We start from the raw sequence: 24,124 nt of genomic DNA on the forward strand, positions 1-24,124 counted from the left end.
AAAATAATTCTGTGTAAAGGGAAATAACAACAACATTATATAAAAAGAAAAAAAAAATTAATGATGACAATTCCCTGTGGTAAAAATAAATTATTTTGAAAGTAGGATATGTTCATTTTTTTATTCATAATGAATTACAATCCCGTGCCCAAAACACACATATGCCCTTCTAGCACAGTTTCATGATTGCATCAGTCACCGATCATTAACATACCCTTCTTTGACATGACTGGCGAATATCCTCCAGTTCTTCCTCCTTGTCCTCCAATTCTTTCTGATGCATCTGTTTCATACGCTCAATTTCCATTTCAAAACGGACACGCATCTGTTGTGGAAGAAGAAAGAAATGTCTTTTAGTTACAGTGTATCAACAAAGATTAACCAGATAAATGATCCACAATGCACGTCTTTCAGTTATTTGTGTCTTGAGAGTGTGGGAAATTGTCCCTTGGGTTCTGATGTGAGGTTGAGCCAGGCTGGCAACCCTGTGCCTAGTTCTCGTCATCCCCCATATGTCTTTTTCACATCCAGTATTTTTCTATACAGCATTGAGCACATGTACTTACCAGCTGAGCCCAGTGGCTCCTGTTGTGCTCTGCAGCCATACTGGTTAGATGCAAGTACAGTCGTAAGGAACCTGAAGCGCACTAGGGCTGGATAGGTACATTCAAAGCCCAACTTTAACCTATATTATTTTTTCAAAACTTTTCTCCACATTTTGTGTGTGTGTATAAGCACTGTTGAAGCATGCCCCTTGCCTGACATAAGAGCAACAGCGGAAGAGATAATGGTAAGCACATTACAGCCACTTGGTTTCTTTGAGTTTTGTATATTGATATGTAATAAAATGACATGCGTGTGTGTCTGTGTGTTGAGAATCATACTGGTGGGATTTATATAGTAGCTGAAGATTGACTTTAATCTTGGTGATCAAATTGTACCAATAGACTGGCCACCGATTGTATAAAAAAGGGCTTGCATCACAGGTCCACTGCCAGTGTTGGATCTGATCAAACTAATTCCTGTTCCAACCCAGTTGATGATTATTATAACAACTATATTCTGAGTCTCTATTATTTCTCATGCACTTGATACCACCTCTTGGTACTTTAGCTCTTAGTAGCTCTGTAAAGCCTTCCTTAAACAGAAGGTATTCACTTTTCTCATTCTATCACATATCTCAAAAATAACAGTATTTTTCCTCTTTTTGAGGAAGTTGGCAGAGCTATGTAAATAATTGCTTTATGCCACCATTGGCCTAATATAGCCTAATATTCTGAATAAAAACTGTATACAGCAGTTTTAGGCTATTTGTCAATTATCAGTGCATGTTATGAAAACCATTGCTTCTATGTAAAAGGGCTTGGGATTCAATAAGACAGTATAATCATAAAGGTTTTGGAGAGACTTGACTAAAACGATCAAAAAGCCATCAACTCTAATCAGCACAAGAAAGTCTTCCTATAACACAAGGTAATCCCATTAGTGGTATATAGGTGCACAATCATTTTGGCCCAGCATACATGTTCATGATTGGATAAGACACCTGTGGCAGCAGAGGTCTTATTTCTGGGAACTGCAAAATTTCCCTTAACACAGAGTGCTCTCAGGCACACAATTGTTTTCTGAATTGATATTTATCAACCAACAATCGCCTCAAGTCCATGAGTAGCCTTAAAGTGGAGCTCCACCCAAACAGGGATGCTCCGCTTATCTGCCCCCCTCCTTCACTGCCACATTTGACACCTTTTGGGGGGAGCGGGTACCTGTTTTTGACAGGCACCTGCTCCCACTTCTGGCTCAGTTCGCTGTGGCAAACTGAGCCATAAGTTCGGCCCCCTCCTTCCCCCGCAGCCTTCTGGGACACTTCACAGGTCCAAGAAGACTGCAACCCATTCACTGAGTACAGTGCAGTAGCGAAGCTGTTAGTCAAGATGGTGGCACCACTGAAGAATCGGCTCGGCTGAGGACACTCCTGGATGCCTGGACAGGTAGGTGCCCTAATATTAAAAGTCAGCAGCTACAGTATTTGTAGCTGCTGACTTTTAATTTTTTGGGGGGGAGCCTGGAGCTCCTCTTTACAGTGGACCTAAAAGCAAAATAAAAATTGACATACAGTATATGATGCAGTGTGTCACTAGCATTAACATAGCAGTTTTTGTTTGTTTGACCCACTCTTCACCCCATAACTTAGTTTAGTTATTACCTGTTGACCCTGACAGTAGCACTGTAAATTTTACATTTCCTTTAACAGGGTGCCACAGCATTGCTCCTCAGTGGACTCTGTGGAAGTTGTTTTGGATAAACATATAGTTTTATTATTATTATTATTATTCAGGATTTATATAGCGCCAACTGTTTGTGCAGCGCTTTACAACATGGGGCAGACAATACAGTTACAATACTATTCAATACAGAAGGAATCAGAGAGCAATTACTTTAACCACTTGCCACTAGGGATGAGCCCGATGTTCGCTTGTTTGCCGAATAGCGAACAATTTGGAGTGTTCGCTGCAAATTCGAAAGCCGCAGAACACCCTTTAAAAGTCTATGGGAGAAATCAAAAGTGCTAATTTTAAAGGCTTATATGCATGGTATTGTCATTAAAAAAGTGTTTGGGGACTTGGGTCCTGCTCCAGGGGACATGTATCAATGCAAAAAAAAGTTTTAAAAACTGACGTTTTTTCGGGAGCAGTGATTTTAATCATGCTTAATGTGAAGCAATAAAAGTGAAATATTCTTTTAAATTTCGTACCTGGGGTGTGTCCATAGTATGCCTGTAAAGTGGCGCATGTTTCCCGTGTTTACAACAGTCCCTGCACAAAATGGGATTTCTAAAGGAAAAAAGTAATTTAAAAGTACTCAGGGCTATAATGAATTGTCGGTCCCGGCAATCCCCCAAAGCACCTTGTCCCCATGTTGATGGGGACAAGGGCCTCATCCCCACAACCCTTGCCCGGTGGTTGTGTGGGTCTGCGGGCGGGGGGCTTATCAGAATCTGGAAGCCCCCTTTAACATGGGGACCCCCAGATTCCGGCCTCCACCTGTGTGAAATGGTAACGGGTACAAATGTACCCCTACCATTTCACAAAAAAAGTGTGAAAATGGTAAAAATTACATGACACAGCTTGGGACAATTCCTTTATTAAAAAATAAAAATGTCTCTCAAAGTCTTCTTCTTCTTCTCTTGCTCCGCCTATGGACTGAAAAAGGAAAAAAAAACCCTGCACGCCGCCACCGATCCGCCTCCATGGGAGGCACCCGCTGTAATGACCGTCCTCTCAGGTGACAGTTCTTTTATAACTGAGGGCGGGGCCGCACGGTGAAATTGCCAGGTGACCCTGCCCCCCTCTGATGCACGGGGACATCCCAATGGCTTCCCAGTAGCTTCAGATGGGGCGGGGCCACCTGGTGACGTAACTCCATCAATGCAAAAAAAAACTCCTTTTTTTGCATTGATACATGTCCCCTGGGACAATAACTTGCATATAATCCTTTAAAATTAGCACTTTTGATTATTCATGTTCGTGTCCCATAGACTTTAACGGTGTTCACGTGTTTTTTGCCTGTTTGCATGTTCTGCTGCGAACCGAACCGGGGGGTGTTCGGCTCATCCCTACTTGCCGCTCACCATGTAGCAATATGACGGCGGCAAAGTGGTTTAGTTATCCTGATCGGACGCCATATGACGTGATCAGGATAACAAGTCGGCGCACGCCCGTGGGGGTGCGCAGCCTGGCGATCGGTGGTGCTGTGTGTCAATCTGACACACCGCAACTCCGATCGTGGTATGGAGCCTCTGACAGAGGCTTCTTACCACGTGATCAGCTGTGACCAATCACAGCTGATCATTGCGTGAATCAGGAAGTGCCGGTAATCGGCTTTCCTCGGTTCACACTGACAGGGAGAGCCAGTCATCGGCTCTCCCTGTCAGAGGGGGGTCTGAGCTGATAATCAGCACATTGATTATCAGTGCAGCCCCATCAGATGTGCCCATCAGTTGCCAATAAATGCCCATCACCTGCCAGCCTGTGCCCCATAATAAACGCCTGCCAGTGCCCATAAAAGTGGCAATCAGGGCCCACAACAGTGCCAATCTGTGCCCATAAAAGTGCCAATCAGTGCCCCATCAGTAATGCCTGTCAGTGCCCTTCAGATGCCACTCAGTCATGCCTGTCAGTAGCTCCTCATCAGTGCTGCCTATCCAGTGCCACCTATCTGTGCCCATCAGTGCCACCTATCAGTGCCGTCAGTGCTACCTATCAGTGTCCATCAGTTTTTTTTTCAAAGTGGTCTGTCTTTTTTTGTTTATAGAGCAAAAAATAAGAACCGTAGAGGTGATTAAATACCACCAAAAGAAAGCTCTATTTGTGAGAAAATGATAAAAAAATTTTGTTTGGGTACAGTGTTACATGACCGTGCCATTCACATCTCCACTCATGTTTTTATAGCCATCCATTTTCTTTGTTCACCTCAGTCATGATATATTTTCTTTTTGCCTTTTTTTGTTTGCTTTTTCTTTTTCTTTTCTCCTTCACTTTCCTTTTTCCCTTTTTTCATCCTTTTCTTTTTCTTCCTTTCCTTTTCTTTCTTTCCTTTCAGACATTTCACCACACGGGTACTTATATTCATTTTTGCGATTTTGGGTTCTAGTAACCCCTTAGTTACACTTTACACATATTCTTATATTACTCCAATTAATTATAGAACTACCATCACCATTCATAACCCATGTGGATACACTCACTATATTGAGACTTCTTTGTGCGCCTGGCCTTCCCTCCTTGAGCTCCTCCCTCAGCTCCCGGTCTAGACTCATTTGGTGGCCTGTGGCTATGGACCTCATGGGGTTCACACTCTATTGGCATTTGAGTATCCACTGGGGATGCATACCTTACCTACAACAATGCACATTGAATTTTTACTCATTTGATTAGATTTTGGTGCAAAACTGCCCCTGAAGAGTGTTTTGATACATAAAACGCATTGTGCTTGCGACATGCACCAAACAACTATTTCCTCTACTAGGTCCCTATACCAGTAGGCTTTTATTTAGAATCTCTGTGATTATGTGCATTTTAAATGGGTGTATCACCTATCGAGGAATATCTGCCCTGTATTAGACACGTGCATTCGTTTTTGTCCGAATGCATTTCCATCCGAATTTCGGGTATTTTGTTACCGTTTTAACAAACGATAATGAACGTGCAGAATCCGAAAACCAAAAGATCTGACATAAACAAATGCTTTATTTTTGTTTTCGTTACGACAACAGTTCAATATGGATAGAAGATTCGACATGACGCTTACAATAGTGATCTGTGTCCATCGAACCTGTGGTCGAATGTGCCTAACCTTAGCTCTATTAGTCCAAGATTATTCTACATAGAGAGAAAAGATTCGACATAGAGAGAAAAGATTCAACATTACAGTATAGAGACAATAGCAAAAAAAGTTGAATGTGCCTAACCTAACTCTATTATTCCAAGATTATTTGACATAGAGAGAAAAGATTCGGCATGAAGATTCGACGAAGCAGTTGCCGCGAGCGGACATTTGTGGTCAAATGCTCCGCCCATAGGCTATAGAAGAATTCTAATGTTGGTTGACTAGTAATAATAATTAATAAATATAATTATTACTAGTGTCATACAACATTAGAATTCTACTATAGCTTGTAGGCGGAACATTCGACCGGAAATGTACGATTGCGACGTCATACAGTTAGCTGCTCCGTCGAATCTTCTTAGAACATTCAACAGACACCATAAGCCTTCAATGACAGATTCAACCTTAATTATTTCGGATTTTCAGACGAATGTATTTTTTAACGAAACAAAATAAATAAAAACGAATTTCGATAGTAACTAAATAAATGTATTTTTCGGACGAAAACGAAATTCCGAAACAAAATATTTCAGTGTGCACATGTCTACCCTGTATCACCTGGGGGCTTGTTACTCTGTTCACAATGTATCAATCATGGTGTACATATGATGTGACTGCTAATCCATACTTGGATATTTATCATGTTACTATGTTATTGTTTACCAATAAAATTATTTTATATAATGATGACTGATCCTTTAGCCTCACTTGCCCACTTCATATAAAGTCCAAAAACTCCTCCTTTTCACGTATGCATAGGGATGGAGACTTGTGTCTCATTCAAAGTCCTAACTTTTCTTCTATAACATGACTGCGCAATTGTCTTTCAAAGTGCGACAGCGCTGAAAGCTGAAAACTGTCATGGGCAAGAAGGGGGGAAAGTGCCTGGCATTGAAGTGGTTAAAGCGTAACTCCACTTTTGTTGGGAAAAAATATCCCCCCCGGGTGATCTATGTACAAGTATTTTAACAAACTTTGTTGCAGATTCCTACCGTTTGTTATTCTGTAGAAATCACTGTTTGTTCCTCTGTGCCCCTGTGCTGGGTGAGTCTATCAGGAGTGGTTTCATAATTATCAACCATCTGCTGCAGAATTAGGGGTCTAATGAAAAAAATTGCAGGGTCTGCATCCCTTCAGATGTAATTTCCTATTGGGAGTATCTTACCAAAAATGAAATTTTTGTTGCAGGGGATGCCAGAAATCTGACTTGTATCTTAGTGTAGACTTCTGGGAAAATCAGTGAGCCAATCACACAAGCAGGAAATTATTTTTCTGGGGGGGCATTCTGTACAGATACTGTGTACAGAACACTTCCAGGTGGCCATACTGCATTGCACTTTACAGAAAATACAAATCTGCAGATTGAAAAGGAAAGGTAGTTTTAAATAATATTCAATTACAATATGACTTGAGTCGCAATTGTATATGCTATAATTTTTTTTTTTTTATGTGCTATTTTTTGCCCATGAAAGTGGCGTTAACCTTTAGGTAAGTGACAAACAAATTTATCGAAAAAGAAGATAAAAGTGTATGGGACTTTTAAGATCCTCTCTCACCCTCAGGAAAAATTACTCATATATAACTTTACACAAAACTCATCAAATGTTATTACAAAATATTAAAACCAAGGAATACACCCATAACAGCTCCAAAATACCTTCCTAAATCAAAGACTTCTGTATAGCATACGGTAGTAGTAATATGTTAAATTAGATGATAAGGAAACTACTTCTTTGGGACAATAAGCAAGCGCACATCACTCATGTGAATGGACTCAATTTCTCAGGTGTGAATAGAACATTACTGGTACCAAACATGTTAAGCAGTTACAGAATTACCTGCTCAAGGTGCTGTATGGAATTTGCTTGCTCCACTAACTGCTGGCTTTGTTCTGCAACACTGGATTCTAATTCCCATACCTTCTTCTTCAGAGAAACCACAGAATTACTATCGAGACCACTGGAAGAAGAAAGCTCTTTTATCTGGTTCCCCAACACTTCCAGCTGTTTTGATAAATTCAATGTCTCCTTTTCCTTTTGCTGTGAAAAAATGTATAGAATAAAAAGTAATGAGGGGATGGTATTAGTTTCAGTTTTTACTGTATTCCGTTTCATTGAATTTTTTATGTTGAAATTATAGCCGAATTGTTGTATTTGTAATTTTAGGCTTAAAAAGTGTACATGCAGACATAAACATGTCAGACTCAACAAACAGAAAAAATACATACATGCAATGATCACTAAAATCACATGACACTTTGAGTGAGTACATTTCCGATTCAATTCTTTTACAAAGATTGCAAACCACAAAAATTGGGATCAAATTTTACCCAAATAAATAAAACAAAAAAAATCTGATCATTTACAATGATATTGCCATAGTTTTCAGTTTCAATACCACATCAATTCAATATTTTAATTAACTGTAATAATGCTATCAATTTATTGCCCAGTTTTAACTTCACGTCAACTAAATTCTGGTGGTTGATTGAACTCAAGGGTGGTAGATTAATTTGTTTCTGGTCATTACTTGTGATCACATTTGTGATTCCTAGAGGCATGAAAGTGGTTGAAATTGACTGAAAATGGCCAGCTTTAGGGCCATGTCAGACTGAAGCAATGAAATGCTGCGTTTGTCCATTTTGTGAATTAGCACAGCATCAGAATAAACAAACAAATTAATGCTATAAAATTCATGTTCATCATTCTACCCTAAGCACATGTGATGGGGACAGTAATCCTCATTTCTTCCATTGCAAAGCTGATTGAGTTCAGCAGACAAGAAAATTGCTCTGCTTCTCCAATATAAATAAGCACGGTGTAAAAATGCACCTACCTGAACTGTGCTACAGAGAAGCCGATTCATTTAAAGGGGTTTTCTTTTGTAAAAAAAATCCTTTTTTCTGCACATAAATCTGTGGTGAGGATTTTTCCCATATGTGGCAGATAGGGATGAGCCGAACACTCCCCAGTTCGGTTTGCACCAGAACCTGCGAACGGACCGAAAATTTGCACGAACGTTAGAACCCCATTGGCGTCTATGGGACTCGAACGTTCGAAATCAAAAGTGCTAATTTTAAAGGCTAATTTGCATGGTATTGTCCTAAAAAGGGTTTAGGGACCCGGGTCCTGCCCCAGGGGACATGTATCAATGCAAAAAAACTTTCAAAAATGGCCGTTTTTTCGGGAGCAGTGATTTTAAAGATGCTTAAAGTAAAAAAAAAAAAAGTGAAATATTCCTTTAAATCTCGTACCTGGGGGGTGTCTATAGTATGCCTGTAAAGTGGCGCATGTTTCCCGTGCTTAGAACAGTCTCTGCACAAAATGTCATTTTTACAGGAAAAAAAGTCATTTAAACTGCTTGCGGCTTTAATGTAATGTCGGGTCCTGGCAATATGGATGAAAATCAGTGAGACAAACGGCATGGGTACCCCCCAGTCCATTACCAGGCCCTTTGGGTCTTGTATGGATATTAAGGGGAACCCCACACCCAAATTAAAAAAGGAAACAGCAGTATACAGGCTCTGTACTCTGAACAGCAGTATACAGGCGGTGCAAACAAGATAGGGACTGTAGGTTTGTTGTTAAGTAGAATCTGTTTGTAATTTTGAACTGGTACATTTTTAACGTGTTTAGCTCCAGCCAAAAAATCTATTTTAAGCTTTTTGGAAAACATAGGGAAGGGTTATCACCCCTGTGACATTTGTTTTGCTGCCTGTGCTCCTCTTCAGAAGATTTCACCTCACTTTTTGTCTCAATGACAAATGTTTTTTGAAAATTTGGGTTTTTTTTGTGAAACAAGGATTGGTGATAAAGCATCAGTGGAAATGAGAAATGTTTTTCCCATATTAACTCTTACAGGAGAGAATTTCCCTTCCTATGGGGTAGATTTAATCTCACTTCCTGTTGTCTCCTTCTGTTTGCAAGTAGGAGTCGTTTGTAAGTTGGATGTTTGAAAGTAGGGGCCTGCCCTATATAATCAGCAGAAATTTGGGCCTTAGGTGTTGTTGTGGCCACAACACTGTAAGCCCTCACAGGGCCCTGCTGTGAAATATTAGATCAAGAATTGTAATTATATGCCCAACAGGGGCAGAAAAATTGGGCCTTTGGTGGTGGTGGTGGTGCTGGTGCCACAACACTGTAAGTCCTCACTCGCTCTTGGTGGGCGCAGAAACGGGCCCTGCTGTGAAATATTAGATCGAGAATTGTAATTACATGCCCCTGTTGAACAGGGGCTGAAAAATTGGGCCTTAGGCACTGGTGCTGGTGCCACAACACTGCAACCCCTCACAGATACTCTAGTTGGAATGCAGGAACAAGCCCTGCTGCAAAGTATTGCATCAAAAATTGTAATTACACGCCCCTGTTAAACAGGGGCTGAAAAATTGGGCCTTAGGCACTGGTGGCGGCGCCTAGAACCAAAAATGTTCTTACAAGCTATCAGCGTGATCATTGAGGAGGAAGAGGATAATTACTTAGGATAGTCACTCAGCATCAGCATAGGCAGTCTTTGAAGGGATCTGAGATTTCAAAAAAAATTATTCGGTTACATCAGCATCAGGTGCTTGGTAGCTGGTGGTGATCCAAGACTGATTCATTTTTATGAAGGTCAGTCGATCGATTGAGTCGCTGGACAGACGCACCCTGTGATCGGTTACAAAGCCTCCAGCAGCACTGAATGTGCGTTCCGAAAGAATGCTGGACACAGGACAGGCAAGTAGCTCAACTGCATACTGTGCAAGCTCTGGCCAGTGATCCATCCTCAAGACCCAGTAACCCAGAGAATTTTCGGTGGGAAAGGTGTCCAAGTCAGATCTAGCCACTAGGTATTCCTGCACCATGTAAAACAGACGCTGGCGATGGTTGCTGGAACCGATCATACCTTGGGGCTGCGGACTAAAAAATTGTCTGAATGCATCGGTCAGATGGCCACCTTCTCAACTGCTCCTTCTTTGACTGACCAAAGCCTCAGCAACACATCCAGAAATAGGAGTTTGTAACCTCCCAGTCTCTGGGAATGCATTGCACAGACCTTTCTGCAAGGCCTCCCGAAGATGTTTCATCCTCTGCTCCCTCTGCGATGGCAAGATAAGGTCCGCAACCTTACCCTTGTAATGTGGATCAAGGAGGGTTGCCAGCCAGTATTGGTTCTTCTCCTTGATACCACGAATACGAGGATCCTTACCCAGGCTTTGCAGGATCAGGGAGGCCATGCAGCGTAGGTTTGCTGAGGCATTCGGTCCGGAGTCCTCTGGGTCACTAAGGACGACATGATCCGCAGCCACCTCCTCCCAGCCACGTACAAGTCCATGTGTTTCTTGGGACTGATCCCTTAAAGACTGCTGTTGATGCTGAGTGCCAGGCTCCACCTCCATACTGACACAATCCTCCTCCTCGACCTCTTCCTGTGTGATCAGCAGGCACGCAGGAATACTGTCTGGATGAAGGGGGCCTTGAGAGCTAAGGAAGTCCTCTTCTTCCTGCCTCTGTTCTGCCTCAAGTGCCCTGTCCATTATTCCACACAGTGTGTGCTCCAACAGGTGGACAAGGGGGACAGTGTCACTTATGCATGCACTGTCACTGCTCACCATCCTCGTGGCCTCCTCAAATGGTGACAGGACAGTGCATGCATCCCTGATCATGGCCCATTGGCATGGGGAAAAAACCAAGCTCCGCTGACCCTGTCCTGGTGCCATAGTCGCACAGGTACTCATTGATGGACCTCTGCTGCGTGTGCAGCCGCTACAGCATGGCCAAGTGGGAGGAGGATGTCGTCTATACCAACAGGGACCCTTCCCTAACTATGTGGGCACGGTATATTGACGACATCCTCCTCCTATGGAAGGGGAGTGCCGAATCATTGGATTCATTCTTTGAACATCTTAACCACAATGATCGTGGCATTTCCCTGACATACACGGCCAGTAAACAAAAAATCAATTTTCTAGATCTAGACATTGAGATCTGTAACGGCAGTTTCCATTTCCAGACTCATTTTAAAACTACGGACCGGAATAGTTTTATACCTCCAGATAGTTGTCATCACCGGTCCTGGCTGGATTCAGTACCAAGAAGCCAATTTCTCAGACTACGGAGAAATTGCTCCAGCACTGAGGCCTTTAAAACACAATCTGCACTTTTGAAGGCTAAGTTTACAGATAAGAATTATGACTCCCAACTTATAGATCGGGAGTTTCAACGTGCACTTGAGACCAATAGGGAATCACTTCTTGTAGAGAAGCCCAAAAAAGAACAGAGTGAGATCTTTAAGTGGTCCCTCTTGACTGCTTTTTCCAACCAGTATAAACACGTTAAAGCCATTCTTTCCAAGCATTGGGATATCCTTAAGAATGATCGTGTTTTGGGCACAGTTTTGCTCGATAGGGCAAAAGTCATTTTTAGGGGAGCCCCTACCTTACAAAGTAAAATTGCCCCCAATATCATCAACCCCCCTATACGCCAACCTCTCTTCCGCGAAATGTAAGGATTCTACTAATGTAGAAAATGTATTGTATGTCAACACAATTCTGGCATAGGAAGGAAAACTGAATAGTTGACTTCATCGGTCACGCAGAAACGGTATTCCATCAAACAGTTCTGCACTTGTACCACCAGTCACATTGTTTACCTAATCACATGTCACTGTGGAAAACAATATGTAGGCCGCACTATTCGCTCTTTTGCTATAAGAGTGGCGGAACATATTGCTCTCATCAAGAGCGGAGACACTAAACACACAGTTCCCCGACACTACAAGTTACACCATAATCGGGTTATTGTTGGGACACAATTTATAGTGATTGACAGATATGTCCCCCCATGGAGGGGTGGGGCTATGACCAGGGGTGTATCACGTTTGGAGACCTTCTGGATCCACGAGCTCCGTACACTTTTTCCATCAGGTATTAACGTGGAGCTGGATGTCAATGCCTTTATCAACAGAGCTTGACACCTACCTCTACGTGTTGATCTCTCCCCTTTCTGTTTTTGTTTTTGTTTTGTTTATATATATTTTTTTCTTTTTATTTCGTCAATATTTTAACTGGCCTCCACTTACATCCACGTGTTTGTGGGTTCATTTCATATACACATAATTGTTGTATCCATGGATGTATCCATTAGATACAGGGATTGTTCTTTGTGCATTTCCATGTGAGTTTATTCCATCAATGTGAATCCACATTCATCACGTGTATCAATGTATTTTTATTTGTGTGTATATATATATATAGGTGTATTGTCCTATGTATATCTCCATGGGAGTCCGCTCCACCATTGCACATTTTAGTAGTCTCCACACATGAGTTCATGTTAGCAATCTTTCATCTAGATGTACACTTATTCCTTTTAGATGTACACTTATATATTCACACATCAGTTTTTTTCACTTTTGTTATTGGGGGCCATTATTTGCCCCTCCGAGTTACCATTATCAACTCCTGGTGCTTCATAAGAGGAGGCCGTTTTTTATTTATTTATTTGTTTTTGTTCCCACTTTTGAAGATCGTGCATTTCTTTCTAGCACGCATGCACTATACTTCGCCGTCCTTGAGAGACGTTTTTCTCAATGCGGTCCTCCTCCTTATCAGCGTCTCCTAGTTACGTTATGCCTGCCGACGTCATGTTCGCACTAGCGGAGGTTCTCTCACTAGAGATCAGAGTACCCCTTTGTCTCGAATGCGCATGTGTAGCCTTGGTGTCTCGGTGTTACCACTCCCCTCACCGAGGCTCCTCCTCTCAGTAGCATCACCTGGTTACTCTGGTGTCGTCACGTACGCATATCAGAGACACTAGATCTCCCTCCACGTTTCTACACACTGCGCACACGCGGCATCGGTGGTAATTTCTCGATCCATGCGTACACTGCCGCACTATTCTTTATTTACACTTTGCACATAATATTATATGGCTCTATGTCAGACCTTGTCTGCACCTGCGCGCTATTATTCATTAAATTTTTTGGCCAGGTCATTTTTACACTTCCGGTGTATACAGGAACAAGTATGGGAGGCGTGGAACGCACGCCTGGAACGCACGTCGGGCGGCCATCTTGGCCGATACCGGAAGTGAAGTTTTTTCAAATGTGGAGCTGATTCTCATGACCATTGATGCACCCCCTATATATATTATGGTGGCTACAGTGGGGGGAACCCCCAGACAACGTCTATGAAGACGAAACGCGTTGGGTAGGACCCCACTGTCGCCACTTTCTCATAGCGCTGTTTTTATGTTGGATCTACATGTGAGTGTATATCTAAATCTATATTTTAAATAAAATCTTAATTTTCGGATTTACACTATGTGGCCATTCCTTTCTCTCCCTACTTATTAACACCATCTTTTGACTTATGGAATATCGCCTCGAGGGATCCATCCACGTGATACCCCACCCTTCCGTGATCTGCAAGGACCATCCACATCCACGAGATTGCCTACACCCTTCAAGATCCGGGTGCCATTTGGGACCACTCATTAACATCACCTCTTCGGGCCAAGCACAGCCACTCACCACCCAAGCCTTATCCGGCCCAACTCGGCGTATGCCCCTTTGGGTCCATCTCATCTGGTAAGCCTTTTCATCTCTCGGTGGGAGTGGGCTTGTCTGCATTTTGGATGCCGGAAGTTTCTGTTTCAAAATGTTTGCATGAGGACTACCTATTTTTTATTTTTCTTAGATATGGTTGATTCCTTTCACTGTATACTGACTGGCCAATTGGCGTTCAAGTTGGACATTGTATAGCGCTACACTTGTTTTCTGCTTTCCCAACGTTGAGTTCCACCTGGTGGCCATGTCACAGATTAGGCGGTTCTTGGGCAGGTTAAACTCCTTTTGGAGGTCTGCCAGCCGAGCACTGGCATTATATGACCGGTGGAAATGCACACAGACTTTCCTGGCCTGCCTCAGGACATCCTGTAAGCCCGGGTACCTGCCCAAGAACCGCTGCACCACCAAGTTAAGGATGTGAGCCAAACAGGGCACATGGGTCATTTGTCCCTGTCGGAGGGCAGAGAGGAGGTTGGTGCTATTGTCGCAAACCACCATTCCATCCTTAAGTTGGCATGGTGTCAAACACCTCTGAACCTGCCCCTGCAGAGCTGACAGAACCTCTGCCCCAGTGTGGCTCCTGTCCCCCAAGCACACCAACTCAATCACCGCATGGCATCTTTTGGCCTGCATACTTGTGTAGCCCCTTGAACGGCTACGGAGCACCGCTGCTTCAGAGGACAAAGCACAGGAAGAGGCCATGGAGGAAGAAGAAGAGGAGGGGGTGGAGGAGAGAGGTGTGTCACAATCATTAGTAGTGGCATTTTGGTGGCGTGGTGGTGGAACAACCTCCAACATTACTGCACCTTGTCCTGCATCCTTCCCAGCTGCCAGCAGAGTCACCCAATGCACGGTGAAACTTAGGTAACGTCCCTGTCCATGCCTGCTGGACCATGAGTCAGTGGTAATATGCACCCTAATGCTGACCGCCCTGTCCAGCGAGGCCAAGACATTGCCTTCCACATGCCAATAGAGAGCCAGAATCGCCTTCCGTGAGAAAAAGTGGCGTTTGGGTATCTGCCACTGAGGAACCGCACATTCCACAAACTCAAGGAAGGGGGCAGAGTCTACCAACTGAAAAGGCAGCAGTTTAAGTGCTAGCAATTTTGCCAAGCTAGCATTTAACCGCTGGGCATGTGGATGGCTGGGAGCGAACTTCTTTCGGCGGTGCAGCAGCTGGGGCAGGGAAATTTGCCTGGTACAATCTGACGTCGGTGTACCGAAAGCAGATTGCCCACAAGTACTTGTCTGTGACACACCTAATTCTACACCTTCATTCCTCTCAGTGCAGGTCTCAGAGAGGACTGAAGGTATAGTGGGATTGGAGATCTCAGCTGATGAGGAGCAAGGAGAGGTCCTCTTTGTCCTTTGGTGTGGGTCTTTTAGATACGCTTGCCAATGAACTGCATGGCAGGTCAACATATGTCTGATCAAGCATGTGGTGCCCAAGTGGGAGATGTTTTGGCCACATGAGATACGCTTGAGACATTTGTTGCAAATAGCTGCGGTGCGATCTGATGCACTCGTCTCAAAAAAGCCCACACCAAAGAGCTTTTGGAATAACGCTCAGAGACAGCAGCGCCTGCACATGCGGAACTTTGGGGTGTGATGCAGCAGTGGGCTGCCCTTAGGCTGGCCCCTGGAGGGCATGCTGCCTTGTTGGTGATGTGCCTCCTCCTCCTCCTCCTCTCTCCTATCAGGCACCCACATTGAGTCAGTGACCTCATCATCCCCTCCCTCCTAATCACTGGAGCAAACCTGGCAGTATGGTGCAGCAGGGGGAGCATGACTGCCAGATTGCTGTCCTTCTTGGGCACCCCCTCTGTCCGTGCTCACGTTACTGCCTTCATCTAGCTCAGTATCATCATCAGAGCCTTCTAAATGCTGGGCATACTCCTGGAGCATGTACCCAACACTGTGGTCAAACAGTTCGAGGGACTCCTCAGGAGGACATGGGGGGGCTAGGGAAGGAGTCACTGATGCCATTGAGCCGAGGGAAGAGGCCGCATTGGCAGCTGATTTGCCAGACAAAGTACCCTGAGCATGGGTGAGAGAGGATGAGGAGGATGAGGACGGCTTGGTCATCCACTCGACCAAGTCTTCCGCATGTTGCGGCTCAACACGGCCAGCTGCCGAAAAAAAGGCCAAGCGTGTCCCACGGCCACGTGCTGATGAGGATGCATTGTCTCCACGACCAGCACTGTTGCCTCTAGACACAGAGCCTGCTTGCCCTCTTTTATTAGCTTGTGACTGTCTGCCTCTCCTTGTTGGCCTTCCAGACATACTAATGGCCTGTAGCTGCACTAAGCTATACATATACTGATACTGCAGCTAGCAAAATCAACTGCCTGCCTGTAGTATGAGAACACCACCAACCTTCTACAGATATCTTTAGCTGAACACTGTGCAGAGTTCGCAAAAAACTAACTTGTAGCTTATTTAGCTGCCTGTGGTAGTGATAGGATCAGGAAAACACCACCAACCTTCGATAGGTAGCTTTAGGTGAACACTGTGCAGAGCTCGCAAAAAACTAACTTATAACTTATTTAGCTGCCTGCGGTAGTGATAGGATCAGGAAAACACCACCAACCTTCGATAGGTAGCTTTAGGTGAACACTGTGCAGAGCTCGCAAAAAAATAACTTGTAGCTTACTTAGCTGCCTGCGGTAGTGATAGGATCAGGAAAACACCACCAACCTTCGATAGGTAGCTTTAGGTGAACACTGTGCAGAGCTCACAAAAAAATAACTTGTAGCTTATTTAGCTGCCTGCGGTAGTGATAGGATCAGGAAAACACCACCAACCTTCTACAGGTAGTTTTAGCTGAACACTGTGAGGAGGACGCACTTAGGGATGAGCCGAACACCCCCCTGTTCGGTTTGCACCGGAAAAAAGTTTGTTCAAACACGCGAACACCGTTAAAGTCTATGGGACACAAACATGAATAATCAAAAGTGCTAATTTTAAAGGCTTATATGCAAGTTATTGTCATAAAAAGTGTTTGGGGACCCGGGTCCTGCCCCAGGGGACATGGATCAATGCAAAAAAAAAGTTTTAAAAACGGCCGTTTTTTCAGGAGCAGTGATTTTAATAATGCTTAAAGTCAAACAATAAAAGTGTATTATCCCTTTAAATTTCGTAGCTGGGGGGTGTCTATAGTATGCCTGTAAAGGGGCGCATGTTTCCCGTGTTTAGAACAGTCTGACAGCAAAATTACATTTCGAAGGAAAAAACCCATTTAAAACTACTCGCGGCTATTGCATTGCCGACAATACACATAGAAGTTCATTGATAAAAACAGCATGGTAATTCCCCACAGGGGAACCCCGAACCAAAATTTAAAAAAAAAATGACGTGGGAGTCCCCCTAAATTCCATACCAGGCCCTTCAGGTCTGGTATGGATATTAAGGGGAACCCCGGCCAAAATTTAAAAAAAAAATGACGTGGGGTTCCCCCTAAATTCCATACCAGGCCCTTCAGGTCTGGTATGGATTTTAAGGAGAACCCCGCGCCAAAAAAAAACAAAAAACGGCGTGGGGTCCCCCCAAAGGTCCATACCAGACCCTTATCTGAGCACGCAACCTGGCAGGCCGCAGGAAAAGAGGGGGGGATGAGAGTGCGGCCCCCCCTTCTGAACCATACCAGGCCACATGCCCTCAACATTGGGAGAGTGCTTTGGGGTAGCCCCCAAAACACCTTGTCCCCATGTTGATGAGGACAAGGGCCTCATACCCACAGCCCTGGCCGGTGGTTGTGGGGGTCTGCGGGCGGGGGGCTTATTGAAATCTGGAAGCCCCCTTTAACAAGGGGACCCCCAGATGCCGGCCCCCCCCTGTGTGAAATGGTAAGGGGGTACTTACCCCTACCATTTCACTAAAAAACTGTCAAAAATGTTAAAAATGACAAGAGACCGTTTTTGACAATTCCTTTATTTAAATGCTTCTTCTTTCTTCTATCTTCCTTCATCTTCTTCTTCTGGTTCTTCTGGCTCTTCTGGTTCTTCCTCCGGCGTTCTCGTCCAGCATCTCCTCCGCGGCATCTTCTATCTTCTTCTCCTCGGGCCGCTCCGCACCCATGGCATGGGGGGAGGCTCCCGCTCTTCTCTTTATCTTCTTCTCTTCTTCTTTTCTTCTTTTCTTCTCTTCTTCATTTTCTTCTTCGGGCCGCTCCGCACCCATGCTGGCATGGAGGGAGGCTCCCGCTGTGTGACGGCGTCTCCTCGTCTGACGGTTCTTAAATAACGGGGCGGGGCCACCCGGTGACCACACCCCCCTCTGACGCACGGGACTTCCCTGTGACGTCACGGGGAATGCCACAGGGAAGTCCAGTCATGTCCCGTGCGTCAGAGGGGGGCGGGGTCACCGGGTAGCCCCACCCCCTGTTATTTAAGAACCGTCAGACGAGGAGACGCCGTCACACAGCGGGAGCCTCCCTCCATGCCAGCATGGATGCGGAGCGGCCCGGAGAAGAAAATGAAGAAGAGAAGAAGAGAAGAAGGAAGAAGAGAAGAAGATGAAGAAGAAGAGAAGAGCGGGAGCCTCCCCCCATGCCATGGGTGCGGAGCGGCTCGAGGAGGAGAAGATAGAAGACGCCGCGGAGGAGATGCTGGACGAGAACGCCGGAGGAAGAACCAGAAGAACCAGAAGAAGAAGAAGATGAAGGAAGATAGAAGAAAGAAGAAGCATTTAAATAAAGGAATTGTCAAAAACTGTCTCTTGTCATTTTTAACATTTTTGACAGTTTTTTAGTGAAATGGTAGGGGTAAGTACCCCCTTACCATTTCACACAGAGGGGGGGCCGGGATCTGGGGGTCCCCTTGTTAAAGGGGGCTTCCAGATTCCGATAAGCACCCCGCCCGCAGACCCCCACAACCACCGGCCAGGGTTGTGGGGACGAGGCCCTTGTCCTCATCAACATGGGGATAGGTGTTTTGGGGGGCTACCCCAAAGCACCCTCCCAATGTTGAGGGCATGTGGCCTGGTACGGTTCGGGGGGGCCACACTCTCGTCCCCCCTCTTTTCCTGCGGCCTGCCAGGTTGCGTGCTCGGATAAGGGTCTGGTATGGATTTTTGGGGGGACCCCACGTCAATTTTTTTTTTTTTTTGGCGCGGGGTTGACCTTATAATCCATACCAGACCTGAAGGGTCTGGTATGGAATTTAGGGGGGACCCCATGTCATTTTTTTTTTAAATTTTGGCCGGGGTCCCCCTTAATATCCATACCAGACCTGAAGGGCCTGGTATGGAATTTAGGGGGTTTCCAACATCATTTTTTTTTTAAATTTTGGTTCGGGATTCCCCTGTGGGGAATTCCCATGCCGTTTTTATCAATGAACTTCTATGTGTATTGTCGGCAATGCAATAGCCGCGAGTAGTTTTAAATGGGTTTTTTCCTTCGAAATGTCATTTTGCTGTCAGACTGTTCTAAACACAGGAAACATGCGCCCCTTTACAGGCATACTATAGACACCCCCCAGCTATGAAATTTAAAGGGATATTACACTTTTATTGTTTCACTTTAAGCATTATTAAAATCACTTCTCCTGAAAAAACGGCCGTTTTTAAAACTTTTTTTTGCATTGATCCATGTCCCCTGTGGCAGGACCAAGGTACCCAAACACTTTTTATGACAATAACTTGCATATAAGCCTTTAAAATTAACACTTTTGATTTCTCCCATAGACTTTTAAAGGGTGTTCCGCAGCATTCGAATTTGCCGCGAACACCCCAAATTGTTCGCTGTTCGGCAAACTTGCGAACAGCCAATGTTCGAGTCGAACATGAGTTCGACTCGAACTCGAAGCTCATCCCTAGATGCACTACACTAACTTGCAGCTTTATCTGAACACTGTTCAGAGGACGCACTACACTAACTTGTAGCTTTAGCTGAACACTGTGCAGAGGTCGCACTACACTAACTTGTAGTTTTAGCTGAACACTGTTCAGAGGACGCACTACACTAACTTGTAGCTTTAGCTGAACACTGTGCAGAGATCACACTACACTAACTTGTAGTTTTAGCCGAACACTGTTCAGAGGATGTACTACACTAACTTGTAGCATTAGCTGAACACTGTGCAGAGGTCGCACTACACTAACTTGTAGTTTTAGCTGAACACTGTGAGGAGGATGTACTACACTAACTTGTAGCTTTAGCTGAACACTGTGCAGAGGTCGCACTACACTAACTTGTAGTTTTAGCTGAATACTGTTCAGAGGACGCACTACACTAACTTGTAGCTTTAGCTAAACACTGTGCAGAGGTCGCACTACACTAAGTTGTAGTTTTAGCTGAACACTGTGAGGATGACGCACCACTAACTTGTAGCTTTAGCTGAACACTGTGCAGAGGTTGCACTACACAAACTTGTAGTTTCAGCTGAACACTGTGAGGAGGACACACTACACCAACTTGTAGCTTCAGCTGAACACTGTGAGGAGGACGCACTACCCTAACTTGCAGCTTTAGCTGAACACTGTGCAGAGGTCACACTAAACTAACTTGTAGCTTTAGCTGAACACCGTGAGGAGGATGCACGACCCTAACTTGTAGCTTTAGCTAAACACTGGTCAGAGGTCACACTAAACTAACTTGTAGCTTTAGCTGAACACTGTGAGGAGGATGCACTACCCTAACTTGTAGCTTTAGCTGAACACTGTGCAGAGGTCACACTAAACTAACTTGTAGCTTTAGCTGAACACTGTGAGGAGGACGCACTACACTAACTTGTAGCTTTAGCTGAACACTGTGCAGAGGTTGCACTACACTAACTTGTAGTTTTAGCTGAACACTGTGAGGAGGACGCACTACACTAACTTGTAGCTTTAGCTGAACACTGTGCAGAGGTCGCACTAAACTAACTTGTAGTTTTAGCTGAACACTGTGAGGAGGACACACTACACTAATTTGTAGCTTTAGCTGAACACTGTGCAGAGGTCGCACTACACTAACTTGTAGCTTTAGCTGAACACTGTGAGGAGGACGCATTACACTAACTTGTAGCTTTAGCTGAACACTGTGCAGAGGTCGCACTACACTAACTTGTAGTTTTAGCTGAGCACTGTGAGGAGGACGCACTACCCTAACTTGTAGCTTTAGCTGAACACTGTGCAGAGGTCGCACTACACTAACTTGTAGTTTTAGCTGAACATTGTGGGGAACATGCACTACACTAACTTGTAGCTTTAGCTGAACACTGTGCAGAGGTCGCACTACACTAACTTGTAGTTTTAGCTGAACACTGTGAGGAGGATGCATTACACTAATTTGTAGCTTTAGCTGAACACTGTGCAGAGGTCACACTAAACTAACTTGTAGCTTTAGCTGAACACTGTGAGGAGGACGCACTACACTAACCTGTAGCTTTAGCTGAACACTGTGCAGAGGTCGCACTACACTAACTTGTAGTTTTAGCTGAACACTGTGAGGAGGACGCACTACACTAACTTGTAGCTTTAGCTGAACACTGTGCAGAGGTCGCACTACACTAACTTGTAGTTTTAGCTGAACACTGTTCAGAGGATGCACTACACTAACTTGTAGCTTTAGCTGAACACTGTGCAGAGGTCACACTAAACTAACTTGTAGCTTTAGCTTAACACTGTGAGGAGGATGCATTACACTAACTTGTAGCTTTAGCTGAACACTGTGAGGAGGACGCACTACACTAACTTGTAGCTTTAGCTGAACACTGTGCAGAGGTTGCACTACACTAACTTGTAGTTTTAGCTGAACACTGTGAGGAGGACGCACTTTACTAACTTGTAGCTTTAACTGAACACTGTGCAGAGGTCGCACTACACTAACTTGTAGTTTTAGCTGAACACTGTGAAGAGGACGCACTACACTAATTTGTAGCTTTAGCTGAACACTGTGCAGAGGTCGCACTACACTAACTTGTAGCTTTAGCTGAACACTGTGAGGAGGACGCATTACACTAACTTGTAGCTTTAGCTGAACACTGTGCAGAGGTCGCACTACACTAACTTGTAGTTTTAGCTGAGCACTGTGAGGAGGACGCACTACCCTAACTTGTAGCTTTAGCTGAACACTGTGCAGAGGTCGCACTACACTAACTTGTAGTTTTAGCTGAACACTGTGAGGAGGATGCACTACACTAACTTGCAGCTTTAGCTGAACACTGTGCAGAGGTCGCACTACACTAACTTGTAGTTTTAGCTGAACAATGTGAGGAGGATGCATTACACTAACTTGTAGCTTTAGCTGAACACTGTGCAGAGGTCGCACTACACTAACTTGTAGTTTTAGCTGAGCACTGTGAGGAGGACGCACTACACTAACTTGTAGCTTTAGCTGAACACTGTGCAGAGGTCGCACTACACTAACTTGTAGTTTTAACTGAACACTGTGCAGAGGTCACACTACACTAACTTGTAGTTTTAGCTGAACACTGTGAGGATGACGCACCACTAACTTGTAGCTTTAGCTGAATACTGTGCAGAGGTCACACTACACTAACTTGTAGTTTTAGCTGAACACTGTGAGGATGACGCACCACTAACTTGTAGCTTTAGCTGAACACTGTGCAGAGGTCGCACTACACTAACTTGTAGTTTTAGCTGAACACTGTGAGGATGACGCACCACTAACTTGTAGCTTTAGCTGAATACTGTGCAGAGGTCACACTACACGAACTTGTACTTTTAGCTGAACACTTTTCAGAGGACGCACTACACTAACTTACAGTTTTAGCTGAACACTGTGAGGAGGACGCACTACACTAACTTGTAGCTTTAGCTGAACACTGTGAGGAGGACGCACTACACTAACTTGTAGCTTTAGCTGAACACTGTGCAGAGGTCGCACTACACTAACTTGTAGTTTTAGCTGAACACTGTGAGGAGGACGCACTACATTAACCACACTGTGAGGAGGATGCACTACCCTAACTTGTAGCTTTAGCTGAACACTGTGCAGAGGTCACACTAAACTAACTTGTAGCTTTAGCTGAACACTGTTCAGAGGATGCACTACACTAACTTGTAGCTTTAGCTGAACACTGTGAGGAGGACGCACTACACTAACTTGTAGCTTTAGCTGAACACTGTGCAGAGGTCGCACTACACTAACTTGTAGTTTTAGCTGAACACTGTGAGGAGGACGCACTACATTAACTTGTAGCTTTAGCTGAACACTGTGCAGAGGTCGCACTACACTAACTTGTAGTTTTAGCTGAACACTGTGCAGAGGTCACACTACACTAAGTTGTAGTTTTAGCTGAACACTGTGAGGATAACGCACCACTAACTTGTAGTTTTAGCTGAACACTGTGCAGAGGTCGCACTACACTAACTTGTAGTTTTAGCTGAACACTGTTCAGAGGACGAACTACATTAACTTGTAGCTTTAGCTGAACACTGTGCAGAGGTCGCACTACACTAAGTTGTAGTTTTAGCTGAACACTGTGAGGATAACGCACCACTAACTTGTAGCTTTAGCTGAACACTGTGCAGAGGTCGCACTACACAAACTTGTAGTTTTAGCTGAACACTGTGAGGAGGACACACTACACCAACTTGTAGCTTCAGCTGAACACTGTGAGAAGGACGCATTACCCTAACTTGTAGCTTTAGCTGAACACTGTGCAGAGGTCACACTAAACTAACTTGTAGCTTTAGCTGAACACTGTGAGGAGGATGCATGACCCTAACTTGTAGCTTTAGCTAAACACTGTGCAGAGGTCACACTAAACTAACTTGTAGCTTTAGCTGAACACTGTGAGGAGGATGCACTACCCTAACTTGTAGCTTTAGCTGAACACTGTGCAAAGGTCACACTAAACTAACTTGTAGCTTTAGCTGAACACTGTGAGGAGGACGCACTACACTAACTTGTAGCTTTAGCTGAACACTGTGAGGAGGACGCACTACACTAACTTGTAGCTTTAGCTGAACACTGTGCAGAGGTCGCACTACACTAACTTGTAGTTTTAGCTGAACACTGTGAGGAGGACGCACTACATTAACTTGTAGCTTTAGCTGAACACTGTGCAGAGGTCGCACTACACTAACTTGTAGTTTTAGCTGAACACTGTTCAGAGGACGCACTACACTAACTTGTAGCTTTAGCTGAACACTGTGCAGAGGTCACACTAAACTAACTTGTAGCTTAAGCTGAACACTGTGAGGAGGATGCATTACACTAACTTGTAGCTTTAGCTGAACACTGTGA

General features: G+C 44.4%; 1 protein-coding gene across 3 annotated transcripts in view; it reads right to left on the minus strand.

The window, feature by feature from the left end:
* The window catches only part of MYO18B (myosin XVIIIB), an 885,307-nt gene that overhangs the window by 340,684 nt on the left and 520,499 nt on the right, over positions 1 to 24,124 (minus strand). For all 3 annotated transcript variants that reach the window (XM_073629436.1, XM_073629428.1, XM_073629423.1), the window contains 2 exons: positions 7,227 to 7,427; positions 215 to 325 (listed from right to left, as the gene is read on the minus strand). In XM_073629436.1, the coding sequence (XP_073485537.1) occupies positions 215 to 325; positions 7,227 to 7,427 (312 nt within the window). The remainder of the gene's footprint in view (positions 1 to 214; positions 326 to 7,226; positions 7,428 to 24,124) is intronic.

The sequence above is a fragment of the Aquarana catesbeiana genome, linkage group LG01, assembly GCF_042186555.1.
Source record: "Aquarana catesbeiana isolate 2022-GZ linkage group LG01, ASM4218655v1, whole genome shotgun sequence".
Taxonomy (NCBI): domain Eukaryota; kingdom Metazoa; phylum Chordata; class Amphibia; order Anura; family Ranidae; genus Aquarana; species Aquarana catesbeiana.